The following is a 22,672-nucleotide window of genomic DNA, read 5'->3' as shown; positions in this document are numbered from 1 at the left end:
AAATACACCATTTGATGTAGAACTTTTAAAAACAGGTAAGCATCAAGGTCACACATACCCATTACTACCAAAGGAATGCTTCATGCAGCTCATAAAGAAGTAATATTTTCTCTTTACTCTGTATGTTTTAAGTATAGAAAATGGAATGCTTTAGTCTTAAATGGTTAAGATCTCTTTTTAAAAATAATTTTTAAGGGTGCCTGGGTGGTTCAGTTGGTTAAGCATCTGCCTTTGGCTCAGGTCATGATTCTAGCGTCCTGGGATCGAGCCCCAGATAAGGCTCTCTGCTCAGCGGGGAGTCTGCTTCTCCCTCTCCTGCTCCCCCTGCTTATGCTCTCTCTCTCTCTGTCAAATAAATAAAATCTTTAAAAAATTAGTTTTTAGTAAAAATAAATGTAAAAAATAAAATGGAGTGGCCGTACTGTGTTTAGATATGTGCTAATAAAGTAATACCTCATCTGCAAATCTGCTTTTTTAAAACAAAAACTGTCATTTTTTTAGTAGTGCTTTTCATTAACATTATTGATCAACATGTGGTAAAAGTTATTATTTGAAATGACAGGATATGAAGAATTTAGGAAAGGCAACTTTGTACCCATATCAGATACAATAATAACACTGAGTGCATTTATTTTAATCTTAGGACAGACACTATTCTCTAAAAAATTATTAAAATTTCTTAAAAAAATTTTTGTTAGGTTACATATTTCAAGTTAGGTTGATAAGTGTATCAGTGAGGAATATGTTTGGCTGCAAATAAGCAGAAAATTCAACTAAGAATAGGCACTGATTGTTTAGTATACAACAAATCCTGGAGTTACCAAAGGCTGGTTCAATGGCTTAAAGATGCTGTTGAGGACCCAGGTTTCTCTAGCTTTCCACTCCACCATCCCTAGCGTGTTGGGTCTCATCCTCACAACCGCCAGATGGCTGCTGCATCTCTAGGTAGCACTTTTACATTCCGTTGAAGAAGAAATAGTGATAATGGAAGAGTAGTGAATAAGTGAGTCAACTACATCTACTCCTTTTTATCAGGAAAGATTCTGTCCCCAGAAGGACTTCTACTTCCACGTTAGAACTGCATTTCATGGCCAGTGGGAAGGTGGACAGGGAGATGGGGACTTTGGGTAAAAAAATAACAAACATGAGGTTAAGAAACACTTTTTATAAAAAGAAAAAAAGAAAATCCATGTTTATGCTATTATAGAATGTATTCTTATAAGCTGCTTTCTATTTTTTATGGAACAAGGCAAAGACCAGACTTAAAAAAAAAAAGAATGTTTTGAAATTATTCACATGTGGATTGTCTAAGGCAAACCAACAAATTCAATTTTTTATTAATTCAATATACATCTACTGAATACAAACTAGATCCCATGTACTGTGCAAATACCTGGGACCGATTTTTATAAAGAGAAGTGAGACTGACCTTAAAAACTTACAAGTCAGTGAGAGAGGAAGAGTTCAATTACATTAATAAAATGGTAAAAGCTACATTAGAATGATACGTGGAGTATTATAGTCCACAGAAGAGGGACTGATTAATTCTGCAGGAGTGAGGTAAAGATACATTACCAACAGGAGAGAGAGGGGCATTCTAGGTATTCTAGAACTCTGTTTTGGGAATGATGAGCAGTGCAGTATGTCAACAGATGAGGCTGGGGCGTACTGTAAAGAATACCTTCTACATTCATGACCATTCACCCCTCTTCTCCCAGGACAGTCCCAGTTTGTGGCTGCTGTCCTGAAATCCTGTTCAGTTAATGTCTCCCTTCACTCTCTAAACTGTCCTGATTTGTATGACAAAGTGTATGATTACTTCATGCATGTAACTAAGACAAAGGTGTTTCAATGTTTCTTGAACAAACAAGGAAAACTACCGGAGATTTTCACAGGGGAAAAGAAATGATCCCATTGTATTTCAGAAACTCTGGTGGCAGCATGTAAGATGTAATAGAGGAGAAACCCAAGGCAGGAGGCTAGTTAGGAATCTAATTTAAGTCTGGGCAAGGGTTTTTACATAGTGTGTTTTACTTTAGTAATTTCTAACAATCAATGATCCTAAGAGGTAGCTTCTGTTACCTCCCTACTTATTGATGAAAATTAAACACCACATCCAAGGTCACACAGCTAGCAAGTGGCAGTACTGGGATCTGAACTCAGGTCTATCCTACTCCAAAGTCTGCTATATGATGCTGCTTTAGATATATTTTTTGATTCTGCCTTATAGGGCTGCACTCCTGGGGCAGGTAGCACCGAGAACAGGGGAGATGGGGGTATTTTAGAACTAAAAGGGAAAGATACGATGATGGATGGAAGGGACTTTGAAACTTCTAATGTGAAAAACAGGGAAAATGACACTAGTGAAAAAGTAGAGTTTTGGGGATTAAACAAAACGATTTGGCTTTAATCATGTTATATTTTGAGTATCACTGAATTATCCAGGAAGAGAAATTTAGCAGATAATTGGTAATACAAATCAAGAATCAGAAAAGAGGTCAGGGCAGTATATATGAGTTTGGAAGTAATCAGAACGGTAAAGGGAAGAGCTGAAGCCTTAAAAAGAGGTAAGATCACAGAGGAAAAGAGGATACGCCAAGAGAAAGGATAGGGTGGAATCCTGGGGAGGACCTACATTTAAGTAGAAATGGAAGAACTGCAACTTGCAGAAGAAACCGGCAAACAGTGGTCAGGGAGAAAATGTGTGTGTCAAATAATGCAAAGAGGAATAAAAAGCAGCAAGTGTGACTGCGGACCTAAGCAAGGCAATTCAGATGGAAGGAAGAATGCAGAATGCCATGAGTTGAACAGTGACTGAGAAGACTGAAAGATGGGACAGAAAGCACTGACGCTTCATGAGGATGCAGAGGCAAAAGAATGCTTAATGAAACCTGAGCATGTTCATGGGCTGAGGGGAAAGAGCCAATGGAGAGGAAGAAACTAAGGAATACCTGATAGGGCGAGGCCTTAGAGGAGGTAAATGAGCACGGGATTAATAACCAGTTAGCCAGCAGGATGCGTCTTCCCAAAGCAGCAGAGAAGTGGTTAAGACTGCGAGAAGCATTGAGGGTAAGGCTCTTGAAGGATGAGACTACACCTGATATAGTGGAAGGCTAAGTCATATTAGAAGAAATATGTAAAGACTGATGGAGTAAATGGATAAGTGTGTGTGTCTATATACACATACACACATGCACACACATATAATTTATATATATACAATTTATGTGTAATATATATAAATATATATGAGCTATGTGGCATATATAATATATATGCCATATATATATATATATGCCATATATATAAAATATATTATACATGTAGGGAGGGCATGGTAGAGGAGTATAATTAAAACAGGACTACTGGGTGAAATTATATTTATTATACTATCATTACTTGTATTTTCTTTTTTAATTACAGATGAAATTAATCCTTCCCAACAGTCCTGAAGGATACGATCTGTGCCACTGATTAAAGGTAGCTGTATAAGGGTGCGTGGGTGGCTCAATCAGTCAAGCGTCTGCCTTCAGCTTAGGTCATGATCCCAGGGTCCACTGGGCTCCCTACTCAGCAAGGAATCTGCTTCCCCCTCTTCCTCTGCCTCCTCCCCGCAACCCTGCTCATGATCTCTCAATTTCTGTCTCTCTCAAATAAATAAATACAAGCTTAAAAAACAAAACAAAACAAAACAAAAAAACAAAGGTAGCTGTACAGCTCTGACTCCCAGGGAGAAGGGTGGGAGAGCAGCGAAGAAGGGAAAGACTTGCCTTCCAAAGCATATATGAAAATGTAGGTGGGTAAGCAGCAGGTTTAAGTTTGGGGGGAAAAGTAATCCTGAAATTTCCCCACTAGCAATCTGCAATCAAGTACTCAACTTGACTGGGTACGTTTTGCTTTTGTTGCTTTTGGCTAATGATATTTTATTTTCTGTAGCTGGTAAAATGGTTAACGTTATGTATGAAAAACTAAGGACAGAAGTTCATCCAAAATAGGTCTTATGAAGGCAAATGTAAATAAAATTCGAACACTGTTGTGGCAGATATTACTTGCTGCTTATTCAGTATCTATTTTTTTTCTTCTTTCCTGACATAATCCTGACTTTGTTCAGGTAAACAATGTGCCCAACTGAAACATTGTATCTCTCAGCCTCTCTTGTGGCTCTGAGTGTCTGAGTGATCAAGTAACCCAGTTACAACCAATGAAACATAAACAGAAGTCCACCGGGGGTTTCTGGGAAAGTCTGGCTTTTCCAACAGACATGGCTCTTCTCTCCATGTCACTTTGTTTTCTCCTTTTTTTTTTAAATCTGGAAGGCAGATAGAAGCCTGAAAGTAGAGCAGCCATATTGTGACCATGAGGACAGGCAGACACATGCTAATGAAATTAGCACATGAAAACAAACAAACAAACAAACAAACAAACAAACAAACAAACAAACACCTGCTGGAAAGACCCAGAAGACACTGTGGAGCTACTTCAGCATCTCTTAACTGCTGACCTCTGTTCTTGTACTAGCAGAATAATAAACCTCATTTGGTTAAGAAACCCCCATTTGGGCTTCTGTTACACACAAGTGAATGCAAAATCTAACTAATGTAACTAGCATTTAACATACTTCATAAGCCAGTTTTAGCTTCTAAGCAAGGTCTGGCTTAGAATGGAGTAAGGTGGAATATTCCCTCTTTATTTTGGGGAAACTTTACTTTCATTTATATTTTTATTAGTGTTCATTTATATTACTATTCTAGGATGTCCGCCATAGTTTTCTATGTGCCTCCTTTTCTACCATTTTGCCCTTTTTTGTTGGTTTCTTCTCTCTCCTTACAGCTTTCCTTCTCTTTCCCCCTCACCTCTTTTTCTTCTCATCTCCCTTTGGTTGAATGTGGGGCTAAACATAGATATCTTGGCAGGGATAGAGAATGGTGAAAATGAGTAATGATACATGTTCATGTACTGGAATTAATAGATCAACAAAGTACTATTATTAGGCAGCTCTAAAAAGCCTAGTTACATGCGATCAAATGGCATGATAGTTTAATGTAATACAAGATTCTACCTGTTATATTTAACTGTAATGCACATACTTGTACTACGTACAATTTCATTTCACAAACTCCTGCAATCCAATTTGGTAAAATTTCTAGGTAAGAGAAAATGGGCAAGGAGTCTAACCTTTGTGAAACTCAAGTTTCCTTATCTATGAAGTTAAGAAAAATGGCACTTACCTTGCAGGCTACTTCTAATGATTAAATGAAACAACATAGCCAATATGGTGCTTAATCCCATAACAGATACTCAAAACCTACATTTATAATAGGGTTGTATCATAATTTATTTCAGCATTTCCCTATTGAGTCTCATTTGCAATCTTCCCTACTGTAAATAATGCTTACTTGATACCCTGACTAGATCTATTTTCTTCTGCACAAGCACCAATATTTCCCTAGGCCTGATACCCTGAAGAGGACACTGTTAAGTAGAAGAGTATGAACATTTAGCATTTTGGTAGGGCCAAACTGCCCTTTAATTGGTGTCAATTAAAGTCCCATGGACAGTATACCACAATACATGTCCCTACCTTATCAATGCCAGATACTAAACTTATTTAAAAATTTTGCCAATCTGGTGAAATGTTTTAATTTTGATTTCTCTGCTACCAGTGATGTTAAACATCTCATGTTTATTGGCCATTTGCATTTCTTTTCTTGTAAACTGCCTAACCTTAGCCTTTCTCTACCTTTCTACTGAATTCCTTTATACTGATTGTGTTACCTTACACATTATTAAACTTTTGTCTGCTACATATGCTGCAATACTTTCTCACCATCTCTCACCTGTTATGGTATCTACTTTTTCTTCTTTGTAGAGATGTTTAAAATTTTTAATAGTTACACATGATCATTTTTCTCTTTATCTTTCCGAGTACTGTATTTTACTTAAGATGTTTGCCCCCAAAGAGTATGAAAACATTTGTGTATATTACATTTAAATACATTTGTAATTTTTTATGATTTATGACATTTTCTTTTCCAGATTAATTAAAAAAAATTTGTCAAGTTCCCTGAAAAGCCCTACTGGAATTTTGCCTATAATCACACTAAAGTTGACGATTAATTGGAAGTGAAAGTACTGTCTCCCACTTAAGAACATAGTATATGTATTATTTTACTTATATCTTCTTTTCATGCCCTTCAGGAAAGTTTCAGGTATTTTTTTTTTTTTTAATTCCTATGTGGGTACTTCCTGTTAATTTATTCCTTTTGCTATTCTTAGAAATAGAATAATTTTGGGGCGCCTGGGTGGCACAGCGGTTGAGCGTCTGCCTTCGGCTCAGGGCGTGATCCCGGCGTTATGGGATCGAGCCCTACCTACATCAGGCTCCTCCGCTATGAGCCTGCTTCTTCCTCTCCCACTCCCCCTGCTTGTGTTCCCTCTCGCTGGCTGTCTCTATCTCTGTCAAATAAATAAGTAAAATCTTTAAAAAAAAAAAGGAAATAGAATAATTTTATTTGTAATGTTTTAAAATTGGTCATTCCTGTTATATAGAAATGTTAATGATTTCCATTTAATGATTTCTAAACTCATTAATTAGAATTTCTGTTGATTCTAAGACTTTCTAGGTTGATAATTATAGGGGATAAAAATGATAATTCAGTCTCTTCCTTTCTAGGATTTCTACCTCTGTTTTTACTTGTTCTATATTAGCTAGAACTTCCATATAATGTGAACTAGTATTGAAAATGGGTAACCTTCTTTTGCTTTTCTGACTTAAAAGAGAATGCTTCTGCTATTTCATGTGGTAATAGGTAACTTGTAAGGCCCAGAAGTTGTTTGAATTTACAACACCAAGTGGTATGTACACTCGTGTGCTATCCTTTCAGGTTTTAAAATCGGGGTGGGGGTGCCTGGGTGGCTCAGTTGGTTAAGAGTCTGCCCTCGGCTCCAGTCATGATCTCCAGGTCCTGGGATTGAGCCCCACGTGGGGCTCCCTGCTTAGTGGGAAGTCTGCTTCTCCCTCTCCCTGCCCCCCAGCCCCGCTTGTGCTAGCTCTCTCTCTCAAATAATAAACAAAATCTTTAAATTAACATAAAATTGGGATGATACTGAACTTTATAGAATGACATGGATACTTTCCTTATTTTTCTCTGATCTAGAAAAGTTTAAATAATACAGAGATTATCTCTTTTCTGAGGTTCTGGAACAATTTAATCAATTTTATTCCTAACATGTTTTTTCCAGGAAACCACTCATTTCATCTAAATACTCTAATTCATTGTATAGAAAATAATTCTATAGAATAACAGAGTATAATACTATTTTGTAATTCATAAGATCTTGTTTTTTACCACCTTCCTCTTTTCTAATCTTTCTTATGTCTTTTTTTTTAAATCTCTAATCATATTAGCCTGAAGTTTTTCTAATTTTTTTTGTATATTCCATCCTTTTAAAAAAATATGTATTTTTTTGTAGTCAGGAAAAAAAGGAATTCTTTGCAAATACACATATCTTAGATCAAGCCAGGTAAGTGAATTATTGAAATTTTGTGAAGTTATGTGTATATCTATATTTACCTGAATGTTTATCTAAATAAATATCTACCTTCCTCTTTGATTTGTTAACAAATGGCTTTGTCAATTTCTCCAGAGTTTCATTACTTTTTGCTTTATGTATTACAAAGCTATGTTACTGAAAAGTTTGTAATTTATATTCTTGTAGAGGACTGCAACAAACAGGACATTTTCTTAATATGAAGTGCTTTTAAAATTTTTTTAGTGTTAGTATTGTCCCATTTTCTTTTTTATCACCTTTCTGATAACAAACATACACACATACTTATATATTTTATTTTGTTATCCTCAATTTTTCTTTCATTCCTCTTTTTTAAAAAAGATTTTATGTATGTATGTATGTATTTAAAGGAGGGGGTGGGCAGAGGGAGAGGGAGACAGAGAATCCATGCTGAGTGTGGAGCCCAATGCAGGCCTCGATCTCAAGACCCTGATTTGAGATGAAACTGAGTCGGACGCTTAACCAACTGAGCCACCCAGGCGCCCCTCTGTCATTCTCTTTTAAGGTGGGGTTCTTACAAACAGCATATGTTCAATTTTGTTTTTACATATTTAATGTAATTAGAATTTACCCTACTGATACGAATCATGATTTCTAGTATGTGTGGCCCCTTCCAGCCACATTTTGTGTTCTATTTACCATGTTTGTTTCTTCTCCTTTGTTAAACTGATTAAGTTTTAATCACTCCTTTTCTTCTTACCTCTAGTCATTTGGGGTTATTATATCTCATATTCCCATTATTTTAGAGGGTAGCTTTATTTTTTAAATCATTATATTTAAGCTTCTTTTTGCCATCAATCAATCCTTTTGCCAAACACCATCATTCCTTCTCAAACTTGTCTATGTTGGGATTTTGGTTCCAGTTTATTATTAAAATTTATTTTCTACATTTTGTGTGAATGATTATTTTACACACTGATAGGTTTTACAGGTAGAATTCTTTGTCTATTACTTCTTTTTGGACTCTGGGCTTTTCTCTGTTTCACATTAAACAAAGGATTTACCACAGTATATATTTGAGTAATCCTTTCAAAGAAGGGGTCTGTGGGTGGTAAACTGACAGAATCTGCTTGTCTGAAAAATGCCTATTTGGTTTCCTTAAAATTTTAAAGGTCATGTTCTTTGCCTTCTGGCTACCAGAAATGATGACAATATTGATGAGAAATCTAATTCTGTTCACATTCTTGTTCTTTTTCAGGTAAGTTGCTTTTTCCCCCCACTCTGTAAGCTACTACTGGGGTTTGCTCCTTATCAAAAATTTCCACCAGAATATGGTCTTTCTGATTGTCAATCACATTCATCCTACTTGACCTCTGATGGGTCCTTTCAATCTAAAGGCTTGTGCATTTCTTTTGCTTGGGAAATTTTTTCTCCTATATTTTATTATTTCTTCCCTCCATTATTTCTTCTCTTTCCTTCTAGATTTATTAGACAAATTGATTCTTTTAACCTTTCTTGCACGGTTTTTCCATTTCTTTTTTCTCTCTATTCCAGTTGATTTCACTGACTTGCTCTTCCAGAACACTAAATCAGTACTCAGCTGTGTGCTATTATGCACTTACTGAATTTCTTTTGGTACTATGTTTCCAAATTTCTAAGAATACATTTAAAATTTTCTAATTGCTCCTTTTTCAAAACAAGCAATATGTTCTTGCTTTGTAGATGTAGTGTTCTCTTAGATTAGTTATAATTTTTAAAGCTATCTCTTCTCTTTCTCAAATTGTCTAATCCCTTCATGGTGAGTCTTTGTAATGACCGTGAGCCTTCCCTTTCAAACTGATACTTCCCCTCAAAAGTCTGGTTCTCCTAAGCTGTGCATTTATATTCATAATGAAGGACTGGCTTAATTAACACACACAGCAAGTCTGCTATCTATTAGTTTTATTTATTTTAAAGATTTTATTTATCTGAGAGAGAGAGAGAGACAACACGAATGGGGGTGGGAGGAAGAGGGTGAGGGAGAAGCAAACTCCCTGCTGAGCACACAGCCCAACATGGGGCTCCATCCCAGAACCCTGGGAGTCACCCAGGCACCCCTATGAGCTATATTTTAGACAAGTTTCTTACTCTTACTGTGCCTCAGTTTATTCGTCTCTAAAATGGGATAGTAATATTTATCTCTTGGGACTGTTCTGAGAATTAAATAAGTTAACACTTACAACACAAGTGTTTATAAAAATGCCCACTACACTGCAATTGTTTGATACGCAGTATTACTACTGTGGGTTTCCTCTCCTCTGGTGGGCTAACTTATGTTTCCTTGTGGGTGAGACATGACTGGTTACATGGATATGAAGTTGGGAGGCAGGGGCGCCTGGGTAGCACAGCGGTTAAGCGTCTGCCTTTGGCTCAGGGCGTGATCCCGGCGTTATGGGATAGAGCCCCACATCAGGCTCCTCCGCTATGAGCCTGCTCCTTCCTCTCCCACTCCCCCTGCTTGTGTTCCCTCTCTCGCTGGCTGTTTCTATCTCTGTCAAATAAATAAATAAAATCTTTAAAAAAAAATGAAGTTGGGAGGCAGATAGGCAATGGCCTTATCTTTCCAACAACAGGTTTAAGAGTGACTCTGCTCTAGTGGTAGAGAGCTGAGAATATTACTCCCTTGGATAGAACTGCGTTTCATCCCATCTTGACCATCCCTGCCTCCTTCCCACAAACTCAAACTGCTGTTGTCTTAGACCCCCACATCAGCACCAAAAGTCCTTCCAGGAAAGTAGTTCATTTTCCTTACAGTGTAATTTTTAGGTCTCTGACTAAACGTGAATGTTGCCTGCTGCTAGGGTAAGGCTGGAGAACTGGGGATTGGAAGTAGTTCTTTGACTTCCCGATGACTTACTCAAACTTTTTTTTTTTTTTAAAGACTTATTTATTTATTTACTTACTTACTTATTTATTTGACAGAGATAGAGACAGCCAGCGAGAGAGGGAACACAAGCAGGGGGAATGGGAGAGGAAGAAGCAGCCTGCCAGCGGAGGAGCCTGATGTGGGGCCCGATCCCAGAACACCGGGATCACGCCCTGAGCCGAAGGCAGACGCCCAACGACTGAGCCACCCAGGAGCCCCTACTCTAACTTTTCTTTTCACTTGTTCACTTTGTGCTTGATATTCTGCTAGATTTGTTCCTACCATTGTTTTCTTGGGCGAGTGTTTTGCTCTGTGGTTTTTATTTTCTGTTATTGTTTATATGCCACCATTTGCTTTCTAAATGCCAACAATTCTTCACAATTTCTGGTGAGCTAATGACATTCTTTCATTTTGTTTTTAGTACCCATTCTCTTTTTAAAGAATGTGTTTCTGTCTTGTTAGTAGATTTGGGGCAAAAAGGGGGGTGGATCCTAGTGCTCGGCCCTCTACCTTGAACCAAGATGTACTATTTTTCCTACCAGTTACCACATTAATATCTGCTGATCATAAGCATGAGATCTGTTTATGCACTGCATCTACGTTTAGAGAGATACATTTATGTATATTATACACATTTTAAATCTCAATAAATTCAATCAAGGTCTTAATTTGATGACCATTTAAAATGTAAAGCAAAAAAAGACATTAACACTTATCAAGCATTCATATAATGACATATAATAGTTCTAACTATATATGTATCATATAGCTATAATGATATACAGTTAATCTAGAGACTAAAGTAGAATCATTTTATTCTTATTTCTTTTAATAAATACAAGTGTATCTGAAAGGCTTATAGTCCATGTTCTTAGCATTTCTGAAGGCTTCTTACCAAATATGCTCTTATTACCCATAATTTTACCTATCAATTTGTATAATGTATTTCAAGGAAAAAATTCAATATCAGCCATTCTTGCTTTTTTTCCCTTTTTATTGAACTACCAAGACTAATACTGCACATCACTAAGCAAAAAGTGCTATTTACTATGCAAAAGGCACAGTTAGTGATTGGCATCTAAGACCAATTGATCTACCCATTACTGCTATCTCCCTACCCCCACTAGCACTACTATGAAGCTATTGATTTAAACACTGTCGATCGGTTTCCATTTTCTGATTTTGGGCAGGCCAATTAAGAAAGTGAGTAATTGTGATTACATTGCTTCAGGATCAATTACATTTGATGCAAGACAAAGTGTTCTTTTTGAAACATACAAAAAAATTTTTTTTGATCTAGTATGCTTATGCATTCAATAAAATCTAAAATAATTTATACAGTCACAACAGGAAAAACATGTTAATATAAGTGCTTATAATAGCTAAGGTTATTTTCTATGTAACATAAATTCATCATTTTCCTAAAATTAGTTTAAAAGAAATTGAGAAAAAATTGTTCATATACACTCCTCAATGTAGGACAAAAAAAATCAAATACTACCTACATACTTATCCCTAAAAGGACGTAGTTAATTATCAAAGATAAAATGCAAATCTTGTCCAATGGACTACAGAGGAAATCCCTGTAACGAAAATATATTTAAGAACCCCACCTCATTATATAGAAATACAGCATGTTCTTCATATAAATTGATAAGAAAAAATAATTTTTTTACTTCTTAATTTTGCCCTAACTTGGTGCATGAGCTTTGTCATTGAGCTCACATTGTTGAAATCATTAAAATGAATATACCTCTGGTGTTGGAGGCAAATCTATTTAGAGTGATGTTACTCATAGTCTTGTGCTCAGTAATATTGATCTGTGTTGTTTGTCTAATAGAAAAATAATAAACAATTACTAGGCAATGTTGGGAAAAGTAATCAGTTTTTATATATCGCTAATATAGCAGACCTCCCAAAACATAAAGGTGATGATCTGCATAAAATCAATGTGTTATGCTACATTGCTTATATTTGTCATTGCAGGTTCTCAGCAATAAATGGTACAATATTAGGCCTGAATTACTGGTAAACTGAATAGGTACATGCAAAAGAAAAGTTCACTATATTTAATCCATAAATTTATCTCAAAATGTCTATTTCCTAAACTTGGTGATTTTTATCATAACAAATTCTATTGTAAGCTAGCTAAAATTTAGATAAATAAAATGTTTCAATTCTTGTTAGAATAAAACAAAGCAACTTCAAATCAAAGTAACAAATCATATCCTAGATCAGAGAAATATAAGAGTTCAAAGATAATTCTTGAAGATGGATGAATATAGCTTTGTATTAATTTGCTAATTATTTCTGGACTTCATCAGAAATGTATAAAACATTACATGAAAATGATAACAATAAAATCCAATCCTAGAAAGGTTCTTTCGAACAGTATTCACCCATGAATACTTTGCCAACTGCATAAATGTTCTCTTTCAAGTTTTATCAGAGGTAGCTTGTAAATTAAAGGGGAAAAATAAAGTAAAAAGGGAAAAATGTATGAGTTTTAGGTACTGACAGAATCAACACTTCTCTACTTAAGAGGCTCAAGATAACATAAAGGATATTTCAAAAAATATCTTCTCTGGGCTATTTAAATATTACTAAAATTTTTAATTTCTCCTGAATTTTCCTCACAAATTTTTTTTAAAATTGCAGAGTTAATAATTAAAAAAATAATTTAGCAGTAGCTTCTTATTTTAACTGTGAATTTCAATCATATAGGGCAGACTGTAATAGCTAGCTGTGTAACAAATACTCAAAATACACATACTACAATTTGTACAAGTATTCCACTGTAGTCTAAACATTGCCAGAGAAAAGCACATCTGTTTAAATGTTTTGTCTCTCAAGGAGAAAAGCTGTTGAAAGCCTAGCTTTTGATCTGCTATCCTTTACAGATAATATAAAATACCGGAGAACAATTGAACTTACCACAACTGGAAACTGGCAGTCTGAGTGGAATCGCAAAAGTCAATACCCATTGAAACAGTAATGGATCCCTCAGGCTCAAGAGATTCTAGGAAATAAGATAATTTAGACATGAAAACATGGAGGATGTGAAAAAGAGGCAAAATGAACCCTGAAAATTTATGTAATGTTTGTAGTCTAGGTAAAACAGTCAAATTTAATGATGGCTATAAGAACAATTTCAAACTAAGAATATTAAAGCAAATTATAAAGTAATTTCACTATTCTGCTCAAAGGCTTTCTTTTCCATAACTTAATTCTGCATGTATTTCTGTTTCAGAAATATATCATTTCAGGTTTTACGATATTGTCTTTATAGGTATTGAAGGTGAGAAGGAAATAAATGTATTCCAACTTATAAAGGACTCTCTGGGTGCTTTTAAGGGATTTTGTACTTTCAACTATGGAATATTTATTCTAGATATAAAACGTAAATTTTTGAACACTGTCCCAAAGTTCAAGTGGAAATTTAAAAATGCAAATTAAAGCAAAGTTGAAAGAAGAAATTAATTTGTATTCAGAAATTAGCCAAGACAACTGGCATTACAGTAACTAAAATAATAAGTCTAATTGCATTAAAGAATTACTGGAAGAAAATTCAGTAGCAGATTAGATTATCATGAGAAAACAAATAATAAAATGGTATCTTATAGGTTTAGAATTTCTGAAGCTTCATCTATCAACTAACCAAGAATGGGAAATAACTGTATCAATAGACAATACCAGTACTTTTCAGTTGACAATGATAAAACTTAAGGCAAACAACAATGTTTTATTCTGCTTATGATGCCAAAGTTTGGCTATACATTAGAATAAGGAGGGATCTTAAATATACAGTATAACATATATAATAATACAGAATATGTATTTATATTAAAATACATATTAAATATGTATTTATATATTAGTATAAATATTTAAGTATATATATTTACACAGAAGCCATCCATTTTTAATTTCCACTTTGCCTGAAGTCTTCAGTATAACTGCAGTCATACTGTACAGCAGCTTTATATTTACCTTTATTCCGTATATATCTTAATAAGATGTAGTTATATTTTAGCAAGGACACTCTAATCTAGTAGACTATGACTACTGAAGGGCTTATTGATAAGTATGGTTTGCCATTAAATGCTAACCATGACAGAAATGATGGTACACATGGGACAAATAATAATTCAATACGCTTAATATACTAAGAAGTATATTTATGTCTCACAGGTTCAGTGAAGATCAGGCTTATAAGAGGGTAATTGTTTGATGCTGATTTTAAAATGTTATTGCTTTGCTAGTGGTATGTATGTTGGTTTGCTGATTCCAATTTGAATTTCATTTGTTTATAAACCTAAAATTTATCAGGATGCTTCATAAGTACCAGAAGACTTGCTGCCTAAATCTTTAGCAAACAGGCTTTAATGTAAAGCAAGTAACTGCAATGATATTTTTCTTACATTTCTCCTAAAGCTACACCTATCAGTTCACAGCTCTGTCAGTCACACTGCTTAGTCATATACTTTAGTGACGCCTTAATGCTTTCTTCTGTGCCATAAATATACTGGGGTTTGGTCTTGTCTGCGGCTGACACATAGGTAGCAAACACTGCCATCACCAAAACATGATGGCATTCATGATTTAAATCTCGCTACATCATGTATCCTTGTATTTCGTTTGACAAAGTGACAGTTCTCAAGATGCCTTGTTGATAGCTCTCTTTGACACAGTTTGGTACCTTCTTCAGTCTTAAGATAATTAACTGTGAGCTTCGTGCCACGCTAATTCTGGAGGACAGCTCATGATCAATGGCATGTTTTATTATATGAATGCTTCAAGAGCAAAGTGATCAGCATAAAATTATTCATCTAATGGATTTATATTATTTGAAGCCTACTACACTGGGAAAGTTTACTCAATTAGGCGTATGTATTTGGATACTACCTCCAGATCAGTGCTATACAGAAACGGCTGAAAAACACGGGCTCTATTTTACCACACCATTAATAATAAAAAAAGAAATCACACAGGCTGCCACTGACTTAGATGTGACAGTTGTAACTAGTGAAATATTAGCTAAACTCAAACTTGTCAATTGTTAACATAAAGTCAGTGGATATAGTGCAGAGAGCCTAAGGCGTGTGTGTGTGTGTGTGTGTATGCGCTTTAAATCTCTTATGTACTCGGTCTCTTTGGGAAAAATGGCACGGCACATTATTCCTAATACTCTTGTAAGAAATATAGTTTCAAGCTAAAGGCAGGAGAAAATCCAGACCAAAGTCATTACATATAGACGAAAAGAAAACAGACTGGTGACCAATAAGAAAGCTGTTGGGACTCCTTAACATATGCGTATGCGTTTATTAAATAAACGTCTTACTTCCCTCATTTCACAAAACATTAAAATAGTATTTGTTCTTTCTTGTATCCTTAAGATGTGGACTAATTAAGATATATCATACTCTGTAACTCTACTGTAACTACTGATAAAAGAGACTAGGTGGTGTTACTTCATGGGAAAGAATTCTGTATCTTGAGGGTATTCAGTAAGATGCCAACAAAATGAATAAAACATTACAGTCATAAAAGTTTGCCTAAGAAAAGAAAAGCCTATGGCTAGTACTGAGGCAATGGTATACATTCATATTTTATTTCTGTGTTAAGGCCATACTATGAAATTTATTGTATTTATTTCTTCTATTCTACATAGGCCAACAAAAGGTCAACTCATCCACTCATTATGCCAACTCAAAGAAATGTTAATACTGTTCTACTGTTTTAACCTTTGGCTAACATTTTCAACCTTCAGACAATTCATTTATCAGCTGCTTGACATTTCTTAAACTAAACTAATTTTTTAACTAGGTAAAAAATGCTGGATTTTAAGCACTAAAAAAAGAATACAAATTGGGATATTCTAGAACTCCTTACCAATATATTAACTACTTTGGTTGCTTATAAACATCTACCATATGTCATCTGTTAGGAATTGTTTTATTCCTTTATATAAAAATGTAACACAAAGAATGACTTCCTTTACTGAATGACTCATTATAGGAGAGAATTCAACAATGTCAAAGAGCTCAGGTGAAAATGAAGAAAAACAGAATAGTTATTTAAAATAATGGGTAAAGAAGGCACAGTTTCCTGATTAAAAGGTTTTGCTCAACTAAAGTATTATAAAAAGGAACTATTTGGATCTTTCTGATAACATTTCAAAGATTCAATGACAGAAAACTTATATCCGTTTTAATTGATATTATTGCCTGAAGCCTCTCCCAACTGAACTCTAGGACTGTTTTCACTTGGACAGAACAGAAAAAATAGAGGTAGATATTCTAATTATTATATTAAACTCAAAGTAACAAACAACTGTTTCACTTAATTTTTGAAAGGTATATTTCTAGTAAAATACTTAAAAAAACGGAAGGAGATGACAGTTGATGAGCATGGAGGTGACCTGGAAAGTTCAAGGGGCATCTAAAGTGGGAGCCCCTTCTGCATCAGTTGGTGGTGCTGCAGGTGGGAATAAAGGACCAGGACTGTCATATCTTGTGCTTTATTGCCAAAAGTGAGATTTCTGGGTTTGTTTTTTAATGTAAAAACATCCTGATTTCTAAATGGTAGCAAAAGATTCAAAATATTTTAAAACAGGATGTGTATAAATACTAGTAATACACTATGGGCAATTTTATAGTGTATGCTTGGAAAGGAGGATGAACAGAATAGCAGACATCCTCTCAGCCTTTGCTCTCTTCACTTCTCAATTTATGGAATGTGAAAAGAAACAGGGAAGGGGAGATAAGATTCAAAAAGGCAGACTACACCCAGGCCTGAAAGAAGCTGGCCAGGAAGAGCAGCAGAGCGAAGGTGACAACAGAAAAAGAGACAATTTTGTTTCTTCAGATGCGTGCTTTCATCACTACTGGTACATTTTACCATTGCTGGCACCCGATTCACTAAGAACAAAGAAGTACATTCATTTTGTATGATAAATTCAGTTTAAAAGGGAAAACAAATAAAAACTGACTAAATTGATATAGTCAATAAAATAATATGTATTTTACTTTACTTTCAAAACAAATATATTTAAATATCAAATATAAAGTTTTAAATGAGGGGCGCCTGGGTGGCGCAGTCGTTAAGCGTCTGCCTTGGGCTCAGGGCGTGATCCCAGCGTTCTGGGATTGAGCCCCACATCAGGCTCCTCTGCTGGGAGCCTGCTTCTTCCTCTCCCACTCCCCCTGCTTGTGTTCCCTCTCTCGCTGGCTGTCTCCCTCTGTCAAATAAATAAATAAAATCTTTAAAAAAAAAACAACAAAGTTTTAAATGAAAATTAATATTTACCTATTGGATTAAAAACATGCATTTGCATGCCCATAGGAAGTTTCTTCCCCCCTATGTGGATATTTTCTATCTTCCGATCGGTAGTATTATTCAATGTTATTTGTACAGAGACCATCTTATCACCAAAAATACAAGGCTGTCTTGGAAAGAAATAATGGGCAGCTAGTCCTCTTCCACTCATTCGATGAAGTAGCACGTGAGTTTTCACTGGTACAAAGACAGGAGTATTGACCTATTGCACATTGGGAAAACAAAGATGAATTAGTGAATATAGTTATTCTTTTAGAAAATGTAAAAAATTATATGACATTTGACTCCTATTTTTCCTAAAGTATTATATAAACCACAATAACAAACATCATACCCATAAACATTAAGTTAGAAATTATATAAGAATGTAAAGAAAATGCCCTCAGAACAGCATTAAAATTTTTTTGTACTCTGCAACATACATTAAAATATTTTGATAATATGTGCCTAGTAAGAATAAGCTGTTATATATTCAATTTTTTTAGAGTTTATAAACTTTGTTAGTTTTGTTCCTAGGTACACTGCATTTGGGCATCTTGCTAATTTTCTTATTAGTTTTAATAGTCTGTCAGTTGATTTTCTCAGATTTTTTAACTGTAAGATAGTATCATCTACCAATAATGAACACCTTACACCTTCATCTCCAATCTCAACTCCTTGAACTTTTTTCACCTTGAGTTTCTTTCACCGTAAAATGAAGACTATCACCTTCTTTAAGGTGGTTTCTTCCTTTGCTTTAATGATGAAAAAGATCCTCCCTACGTTGAGCTCAGGTAAACTATTCACTTACATTTTCTTCTAGAGCTCTCATGGTTGCAATTTTTAATTTGCATGGAACTGATTTAGATAAATTGACCTCTATACTTATTTTTTTTCTCCAAATACTTAGCCAATTGCCTGAACATGATCTAATGATTAGCTTTTCCTCAGTGACCTGTAAATGCAAACATTCTGATTATTTATGTGCTTAGAGACATTTATGAACCTTGATTGACTTGTTAAACCAGTACCACATTGTTTTACTTCTTACAGCCCTACAATAGGATTCAATTATTTGGCAAAACAAAGTATCTTTTATCACTCCATCCCCTACTGCCCCACCAGTATTTTCTTGGGTATTTATCTCTTTATATCTTTCTGTTAAATTTTAGCCTCTTTTAGTTAAATTCTCCCCTCAATCTTGAGTGGATTCAGAGGGAGCATATTAAATGAAGAAACACAGTCCTTTCTAAAATCATGTGATGGCTATCTTTCCATTCAAACTCAAAGTACTGTACGTGGCTTGACCTGACATGGCAAGCTTTTAAAAAAAAAAATCAATTTGTAATTAAACAGGCCTAATCAAGATTTTTTCCTAGAAAGTGTGCTCTCCCCAACTAGATTTTCTATTATGATTGTGAGGACATTTTAACCTATTCAACATGTTCATCATGCCGATGGTAACTGATGACATTAAAACTTACTATTAGTTATTTAAAATTCATCAACAAAAATCCAAGAGTTAAATATTATATATACAAAATGATAAGCAGTGTCTTCTAAGCATCATTAAAATATAGTATTCCTTCTCCAGAAGCTCAACTTGTAAGAGCGAGCAATTTCATTTTTTTTTTTTAATAATGATTTTTTATTATATTATGTTAGTCACCATACAGTACATCCCCGGTTTTCGATGTAAGGAGAGCAAGCAATTTCAAATAATCGCCTTAAAAATGCACAAAAGAGCTTATTTATTAAACATAACAAATAACCGAGTACATTTTAAATTCTGGCTATCTAAAGTACTGCAGCAACTGGCTTATGCATTCTACTTTGGCCTTTTGAGGATGACAGCAGTCTAGCATTTTAAGTTTTCAAAGCACTTCCACTTCTAAGCTTAGGTTCTTTTCTATGTGTAAAAATTATTTTCAAAACTCTTTTGTCTCATTGCTCACACTAAGTTCTATTTCCTTTGCAAATTCTGTAGAGTTTAGTAGCATAACCCAAGACAGCAATCCCTGGCAGGGAACATTCATTTAAGGATATAATGGACATCATAAAAATAAGCAAACAGATACCGAATATGTATGTATGTGTGTGTGTGTATGACTGCCCAAGTATATATACATATTTATAAATTTATACTTAGCAAAAATTTTAAATTTCCATGTCACTGAGGCTATGATAATCAACCTTAAACATAAGCCTTCAACTGGATAATCATATTTTTCAGTATCTTATGTTTACTCCTTTAATTAGATGATAACATACTGGAGACACTAATTCTTATTTTATTTTCTTCATTGTTCCAAAAACACATTGTCATTAAATCATTAAATACATGCTGATGGAGCCAGTTTTTCCTCTATGAAAACTCATAAAAGTTTGGGCAACACATAATATGAGGAAATAAAGTTGAAAGTTGGAAAGAGGCGAGTGTAGAGTAGTAGAAGAAAAGGAGAACAGAAGCAGAGGTTTGGTTTACAAGCAGCAAGGAATCAGCACTTAAACATCATGTAAGGTGCTTAGAAATCCGAGGGTACACCTAAGTCACATTAAGACTAGCAACATGTCTTGGTTGGTTTATTGATTCTCTGTCAGTCTAATCTCAAGACACACGGTCCAAATATTTTTTTCTACCCTGTCTCAAAATTCTTTATCTTTATTATAATTGCTAAAAAGTGTTAATGGATGTGCAAAGGAAGAAATGCATATTTTTCTCACTCATTCTATCCACACTCAATCAAGCTGAAGAAGCATTCTCTAATAAATTCAACATCTAAAAAAGGTCCTCTCTGATAATCCTAAAGGTTAATACAGAGGTCTATATTCTCTTCTCAATAAACAGCCTCATTAAGTAGCACTTGTGGTAATACTACATACTTTTCAACTACAGAAAGGGGCTAACTGGAAATGTTTGATTTTTTAAAACCTATTTTCTAAGATCATACACATCATATTAAGCTAACTTCCTCCACTATCTAGATGAATTACATAGGTGATAGTTTGTCCAATAAAACCAGTAAGTTCCATAAATCCTTCAACAATTTTCACATGCAATAATACAATTAATCCTGATGTGAAAGCAAGAGTTTTGTTCAATATTTTATACATCAGATATCTATATTCCAGAAACATGTATGACCCGTGGCTGTTTATATTCTAAGATGCTAAAACACTGTGAATGGCTTTTCTGACTTTGCATTTTATAAATATTAATAATCTTACTAAATGTACAAAACACAAGGTAAAGCTAATAAATTAATTACAGAAAGACCTAGATTTGGGTTGTGAAAATGAGGGCTTACTTTAATTAAAAAAAAAAAAGAGTTGATATTTAACAAGTTTGAACAAAACAGATAATCTTAGGTAAGGGTTGGCAAACTACAGCTGACAAGCCAAACATGGCCTGCTGCCTGTTTTATAAAGTTTTACTGGAACACAGCCATACGCATTCATATGTAAATGATGGTTGCTTTTTCGCTCTGCAGTGGTAGGGGCTGAGGACTTGCAGGGCTTACCTTATTTACTATCTGGGCCCTTTACAGGAAAAGGAAAAGTTTGCTGACTCCTCATCTAGGGGCACAGATGTTATATACTTCCTTCTCCCCTTCCCTTCTCTTGATGGGAAACAAGTCCCCACAGTCTCCCATGTTTTTGAATATCTTCTGAGTAAAGGTATTAACAACTTGGCTCCTGAAAATCTTCTCAAGGATGTTTGTATAGCAAACAGCCTTTGGAAACAGGAAAATGCCTCCCTCCAGGGCAAAGTTGGGACAGAATTGCTAACAGCTCTTTATAAAAGATCGGGATCTTCTCTGTAGAGGTTCCTCTCCTGTAAGCCAACACACTGCATGTGGAGTCATCACCCGGCCTTCATCCTGTCATCCTGTGGGAACTAGGGCTTAGAGAAGAAGCACAAATGATGTTACTCTGGCTACTGCTATTGCTGTATTAAACTGCCCTTTGTCTTTGACACAGTAGTCTTGTGTCTTTCACCAGTATCCATGAAATTATCTCAGGCTAACATGTTGGCTTGCAAGTAGGGTAACATCTCATATCCTTCACATTCTTCATACCCATTTTTTTGGGGTCACTCAACAATTCCCAGATTCACTTACTCCAAATAGCTAAAGTAACTTTTAGTAGGACTACCACAAACAGATGGGTAGGGGCAACTGCCTGAGGGGTGGACATGAGCTAAAAATCCAGCTTACATTCAAGGGTGCCTTTTTGGAATATGCATAGTAGCATCGTACGACCTAGTGGCTTTGCTAATGAAAATACTACTTTACATAGTAGAAACTATATTTTTATTTTGACTTTGCTTTATGAAAGTCCATGCTATGATCTGATTGTTTCTGTGAGTTTAAGTATCATGATGTGTTCTGATAACTGACAATGAGATGTCAAGTTCTAAGACACTGAAGAATGAGAATAATTAAATGTTTCAGGGTTGCTCTTATCTGGTTCACAACTAAGCGCTGCTCTTTTGGGGGAGCTTTCTCCTCAGTGTTTTACCCTGTAGGGTTATGTATGGGACTATCTGCTTCACATACCCTACTAATCTTCCAGAAATCTTGCCATGTTCAGCTCTTGATGGAGCTTGCATGTTCTTATGCCACCTCATGACCTGGTCACAGTTAAATGGTTCAGGAATAGACACTTGGCCCAATGAGTCCCTTGCCCAAGATTTTTGGGTTCGGTACTTGATAAGTCAAACCTGTCTCTCTCAAGTGGCTAAAATTCTGAGACTTAAAACTTTAATGTTTGTGGTCACATTTCCTTCCATATTGTTCCACGAGAAATAAAGCAAATTTCAAAGAAAAGCACAGATGAGAGACAAGAGTTCTGCTGGTATCTTTGGTTTCTATACTTCTTAAATCTAACACATTCCTGCCCTTCCTCAAAACTTGTATTTTTGTGAAATACTCCAGC

The 22,672-nt window shown here is 35.1% G+C and overlaps 1 protein-coding gene across 1 annotated transcript in view; it reads right to left on the bottom strand.

The window, feature by feature from the left end:
* Positions 1-22,672, bottom strand: part of AP3B1 (adaptor related protein complex 3 subunit beta 1) — a 248,293-nt gene that overhangs the window by 17,856 nt on the left and 207,765 nt on the right. Inside the window, exons 23-24 of the mRNA XM_040622153.1 lie at positions 17,726-17,957; positions 13,352-13,436 (exon numbers count right to left, since the gene is read on the bottom strand). Coding sequence (XP_040478087.1) covers positions 13,352-13,436; positions 17,726-17,957 — 317 coding nt within the window. The remainder of the gene's footprint in view (positions 1-13,351; positions 13,437-17,725; positions 17,958-22,672) is intronic.

The sequence above is a fragment of the Ursus maritimus genome, unplaced genomic scaffold (assembly GCF_017311325.1).
Source record: "Ursus maritimus isolate PB19 unplaced genomic scaffold, ASM1731132v1 scaffold_5, whole genome shotgun sequence".
NCBI lineage: Eukaryota > Metazoa > Chordata > Mammalia > Carnivora > Ursidae > Ursus > Ursus maritimus.
Note: the sequence above shows the minus strand (reverse complement) of the source record. Positions and strands in the feature narration are given on the sequence as shown.